General features: G+C 40.3%; 1 protein-coding gene across 1 annotated transcript; it reads right to left on the reverse strand.

Annotated features, from left to right (window-relative positions):
- Positions 1-3989: 3989 nt before the first annotated feature.
- Positions 3990-4916, reverse strand: LOC134934115 (olfactory receptor 10A3-like). Its single transcript, XM_063929619.1, has one exon. It carries the CDS (start codon positions 4914-4916, stop codon positions 3990-3992), a length of 927 nt encoding a protein of 308 aa, XP_063785689.1.
- Between the last annotated feature and the right edge of the window lie 1279 nt (positions 4917-6195).

Here is a 6195-nt window from a genome sequence, read left to right on the forward strand (position 1 = left end):
ATGTGCAAGGGCGGTTTTCAAATGTGACACCTGGTGGACAAACACCAGCATTGCACCTGCCGGAGACTCAATTCATTACACTGTGGCTGAAAACTTCACACTGCGACAAGGCACAGGGAAATGTAATGCTATTAGTTTTTTGCACTACACACCATACAGAGGATAGATGAGAGTGGCTTCTTCTGTACTTTGCCATCAGGTGGACCCTCGGAACTTGCACCAGCTCTATGGCAGTTGCAGTGTCTCTATCTGACTATTGCCTCCTATGCTTTCATCTGTGCATTTTTGAACACAGCTGCTTGCTTTGACAAGCTTGCAACACACACATAATACACCCACTGAACAGAGCATTCTTGCAAACACTAGTAGCCACCTCTGAGTGATCGCTCAGGAACACCCATCACTTTCTGACACATTTCAAATACCGTCTGACCCACTCACAACTGCACCTTTGTGCATATACTCTGTGCAATGCATGTGCCATAGGGGTTGTCAGAAAAGATTGTGTATGTAAGTGTATGTGTAGTTCTTACCAGATTATTTTAAATAAATATCTGAGCCCGGAAATAATTAAGTATGAATGTCTGATACCCCTTGAGATAAATAACAGATTCAACTTTGTAGGTATGTTTTCAGTTTTAAATTAATAAGGAAATGTTAACAATTGAAAGCTGATCATTTTGTCTGGTTAATGTATTTTTTGCTTGACAGAATGTTTTAGCAGCTGTGCAGCCATCAAGGAAGATGTTGGAAAGAGGAGATAGATTTGGGTGATACCACAGCAGAGGTGGCTCTGGATGTTGCATTAGTTACTTAGTTCACCTAGAGAAGATCTTCACTATGAGAAAAGCTGATGGCCCAGCATAGAGCTTAGATGTGTACTGAAGTTACTGGAGTAATAGAATGAGGTGTGGGAGCATGTTTAAAGGCTAGGAGGCTGGGAACAGTTCAGGACAACACCTGTGGACATGAGTGGAAAGAAGGGTCAGAAAGGAGGTGAGGTAGTAGTATTTGGCAGTGTATATTGGTTTATCTTTAATAGAAATCACTGAAAAAAACACAATTAGGTAATTTTCCCAGAGATCTTTGCATGCAAGGTAGTGATGTCTCTGGAAACACAGCACCGGTGCAATGCTTCTGGAGACCTGCACATGAGCAGAAGACTTAGAGTTGAGTAGCAGAAAGCCAGAGTCTACTGCACTGTCAGAGAGCAAGGAAAACCACATATACTTTGCACATGGACACTCTCCTTTCTTTAAACCATGCCCAAAGTTTGTGGGTGGGAGGGAGTTTGAATAGAAATTAAATTGAGATGTTGAGAGGAATGGTTCAGGAATATAAGGTTTTTAGAGGAGTTTAAATGCAATTATGCATTTGACAGGGAGACAATGGTGCAACATGGCAATAGTGTGATGATAGAAGAAAACAAGGTGGACAGCATTGATAACAATAGACTAAGAAGGAGCAAAATTGGAGGTTGGTAGGCCAGAGAGGTGATGGTCAGAGAAATCATTACAAGAAAATGAAAGTTCTAGTTGCTTACTGAATGAGAAAGGGAATAATTTCTAGATATAATGTACAGTATTATGAACATGGAGGTATCATGATTGTTATGGAAATAAGCAAACTTGATGTGGTTAAAGCAAAAGATGGCAAAGTTGAGAATTAAATAGTAACAGCAGATTTAAGGGACTGGGGAGATGGAAGTAATGACAGTGGGAGATGAGGAGATTAGCATAGATTAATCTGGGTCAGGGTATGGCTTGTTTGTGTTCCTGGCTTGGTGTCAAGGTTTGGAGGTGGCATCACAGGAAAATATAATAGACAAGGAGGCAAGATATAGGTCCTTCACAAGTTCTGGTCAGAACAGTTAGGGTTATGCAGGAACCAGTTATAGACTGAAGATTTCCTGGATCTCATAGGAGTTTGGCAGGAAGTAGCGCTGAAACTGGTGAACCATTTGGATGTCTGCTGGCTGTCATTGGTAAAAACTTTGCTGACACACTGGGCTGGTTCAGGTGAGGACCTGACTTTACAGTACACTGGAACTGGTTTGGAGTTGACTGAACACCAGGCTGGTACCAGTGCGAACTTGGCTGTCACACTGCCCTGGTTCAGGTGAGGACTTGGCTGTACACCTGGCTGGTACCATGAGAACTTGGCTCTACACTGGACTAGAACTGATGAGAAATATGCTGTACACAGGACTGGGATCTGCAAGGACTTGACTGTACAATAGACTGGGGTCAGTGAAGGCTTGACTGTATGCTGGACTGGTACTGATGAGGACTCGACTATAGACTTGACATGGTTTAATGAGTACTTGTCTATGCACTGTACTGGGACTGGCGGGGGCTTGACTGTACACCAGACAGGGACTGAATAGAACTTGGCTGTGCACTGTACTTGGACCAGTGAAGACTAATAAACGTGACAGCATCAGAGAGTAAATTGTGAGAGCATGGAAACTACATCACGTGGGATGCTGGGCCTGTTCACAAAGGCAGCACATGGAGACAGAGCACCTGATACTGCAACCAGAAGCCCAGAGGAAAGAACACCTGCAGCAGCCAAAACATCTTTGGAGAATATCACCCTCAGACCCCCACATCACACAGGCAAGTGGAGGTGGCTAGAGGAGGGTATAGGCAGCTGCATGCACTGACAGTCTGACACAACAAAACCGGGACATTTTGGCACTCCAAAAACAATCTTCAGGACATAGTGCAAATATTGGTAGCACAGCAGACCCTAGGGGAGAGTGTAGGGAGACAGATGGTCTGAGAGGTCTCTCTGTGAGTGACGGCTGCAGGAAGATTATCTTCCAGAAGCCCCCATGCTATGTATCAGACTGGAAACATTGCTTGCGACCAGATCAGATAATGCACCTGCGACTATGCCAGGCAAGTGGTTATTACTGTAGATATGTGAAACAAACATGTATGCACATACAAATCAGCATAGTCACAATCATTTTACTGTCTCTGCCACTCATTCAATATCTTCTCTTCAGATGATCAGTAATCTGACAAATGCCTCTTTCTACTCTATTCTATCCTCAATGCTGCTGTCCAGCACATCTTCCTCACAAAATTTACTACAACCTCCTCCCCTCTCTTACAAGCCCTACACTGGCTCCCATTCAACTTTCAGAATCCAATTCAAGCTTCTTACACTCACAAATTTAAAAATCCCTCACCTACTCATCTCCCAGTAACATATCTCTGACCTTATCTCCCTTTACACTCCCACCCGTCCTCTTTGCTCTGCTAATGCATGCTAACTCTCCTGCCTACTTATGACTTCTTCCACTCTTGCCTCCAAGATTTTTCACATGCTGCTCCCTTACTCTGGAATTCTCTACCTCGCCCCCTCAGACTCTCCACCTCTCTTCAAAACTTAAAATGATCTGTCAAGACCCACTACTTCATCAAACCCAGCTGTCTCTCATCCTAAGCCCTCTGTCCTACGCTCACTTTTTACACCACCTGTATCACCCCTGTCTGTCTGCCTCTCTTCTTTAGAATGTAAGCTCTCAAGAGCAGGGTCCTCTTCCCTCATGTGCTTTTCCTTATCTTACTTAATCTATCTTCTTTTGAATACTCTCTTTGAGGGCACCACATCTCTCGGTTCACTACCAACCTGTTAATTCAGTGTCGTCTGCTGATGAAGATATGTTTATATACCCTGTACTTGTCCTATTTTGTCTTGAATTGTAAGTCACTGTTTTCTTGTTTTGCTAATTTGTTTATGTACTTTGCATTTGGGCACTGAGGATCCCATGTGGTGCCAAATAATAAAGGATAATAATAATAATAATAATAATAATAATAATAATCTTTTGATTCCAAAGAATGCATTATAAATAATACAAAGATGATTTTACTGATTATGAAATATATTAGAATTGGTACCGTAACAATGTTGTAAAACAAAGGTTGCAAATTGACTAGTTTTTTTAGACTTTTAAGTCCATATTTTTGTAATGTTCACTTAATGCTGAGTAATTTCCCCATGATAACTCTCATTTCTTGGTTTTTCAAGCTGTAAATAATTGGGTTAAACAATGGTGTTACAACAATGTACAAAAGGGCAATCACCTTGTTTATGGTCAGTGAGTCACCAGAAGCTGGAACCAAGTAAATAGTGGTCAAGGTTCCATAGTACATGGTCACAACGGAGAGATGGGAGCTGCACGTGGAGAAGGTTTTCTTCCTACCTGTTTTAGAGGTTATCCCAAGAATAGTTGTAAATACACAGATGTAACTAATGACAACTAAGATAAAAGGAATGACAATTACAAGGACAGAAAAAATAAAAATGTCTAACTGTAGTGCGTAAGTGGAAGAGCAGGAAAGTTCAATGAAAGGCCCAAGGTCACAGAAAAAATGGTCAATGACATTGGATCCACAGAATTGAAGTTGAAACATAAAATGAAGAGTAATCTGGGTAACCAGAAAGCCAAACACCCAGCAATAGATGACCAGGGAATGTTGTAGGTTGATGTTCATGATGGTGCTATAACGCAGAGGGTTACATATGGCCAGATATCGATCATAAGACATGACAGCAAGGAGGTGACATTCTGAACATGCAAATGCAACATAAAGATAAGACTGAGCTACACAACCTGTGATAGAGATGGTGGCTCCTTCCAACCATATAACACGCAGCATGTTAGGAATGATAATAGTCAAGAGCACAATTTCATTTATAGATAATTGCTGGAGGAAGAAGTACATGGGAGAATGGAGTTGTGGTCTGGTGGACACCAATACGATGATCATAGAATTTAGTATGAGCGTCATAATGTAAATAATCAGTATCAGTAGAAATAAGATCACAGCATTAATGCCAATCATTTGTGGGAATCCCAATAGTAGGAATTCAGAGACTGTGTGGTTATCTTTACTCATTGTGAGTTCTCTGGATAATAACCAGTTCAGATGTTATATAATGTCTATGAATTGCTGTTACCATATGCTTATAAGGAGCTAACACTTGGGTTAAGTTGTCATATCATTTTGGGCCATATGTACTAAGCCTTGAAAAATGATAAGGTGGATGGAGATAATGTACCAACCAACCAGCTCCTGTCATTTTTTAAACACAGCCTGTAACATGATGGTTAGGAGCTGATTGACCGATACTTTATCACTCTCCTCTTTATCACTCTCTACGGCTTAGAACATCAGTTGTCGGAAAGCTCTCATCCATTACCAGTGAGATTACCTGGACTTTTAAATCAATGTCTAAGGTGCAATTTTTTTTAATCTGTATAAATGGAAACTATATAATTATGAATTATTTTTATGTTTGTTTTTCTGCTTCAAAATCCTCCAATTGAATTACTCTTTTAACAAAGAAGCATTTTGCAGTCCCAATGTCCAGTGTGTGTTTAGTTTACAAAAATAAGTAACAGAAACAACAGCATCCCTCCAAATCCACAACCAGATAATGTGATGAAGAGTTGAGCTGGTTTACACTTCAACAGAAAGACCACAAGTATGGAGATACCAAACTGTCTAGGTAGAAACCACAATAAACTTCCCCTTTTCCAAACATTTATCACCTCAGTGCAGAAAACCACTGGGGTTCTGCCTGCCTTCCATTCCCACCAGGCTGTTAGGGAATGGCTAAGGTAATTAACAAGTTTGGGATTTACAGTATTGGTTCCTTTCACAAATCAAGGTCCACAGCCAGCCTAAAACATTTTTGTAGAACCTTTGTGTCATCACTCCACATTACTGTATATTAACTGAACATGTTCTTGTTCTTGCCATTTAAGAATCTATGGTTAGCTACTGAATGTGGTGATAAAAAATAATCTCCTACATAGAATATGAATTCACTGAGCTAATTCTGTAACGCCAGACTAGAAATTTGGTAAAATTAGACAATTTCTATGGTCAGGATGACCAACTAAAAACAGTGTGAAAGCGACTGGCATTCTGTATTCTCTTTTTTTTCAGCAATAGGATATTTAATTTGCAGAATTCCTAAATCATGCAGCAAACTTTTTCTTTTTGATGAAATATTATTAGATTTTAGTAGTTTTGGATTGAGATGACTTTGTCGGCCTATAATGGACGTACTTTGGAGATCTTGGAAATGGAATAGGTTTTACAGGAAATACTTTATATATTTTGCTTTTCACAAACGGAAGTTCTAAATAACCCACAAATTGAAGATATT

This window comes from Pseudophryne corroboree, chromosome 6 (genome assembly GCF_028390025.1).
Source record: "Pseudophryne corroboree isolate aPseCor3 chromosome 6, aPseCor3.hap2, whole genome shotgun sequence".
Lineage (NCBI taxonomy): Eukaryota > Metazoa > Chordata > Amphibia > Anura > Myobatrachidae > Pseudophryne > Pseudophryne corroboree.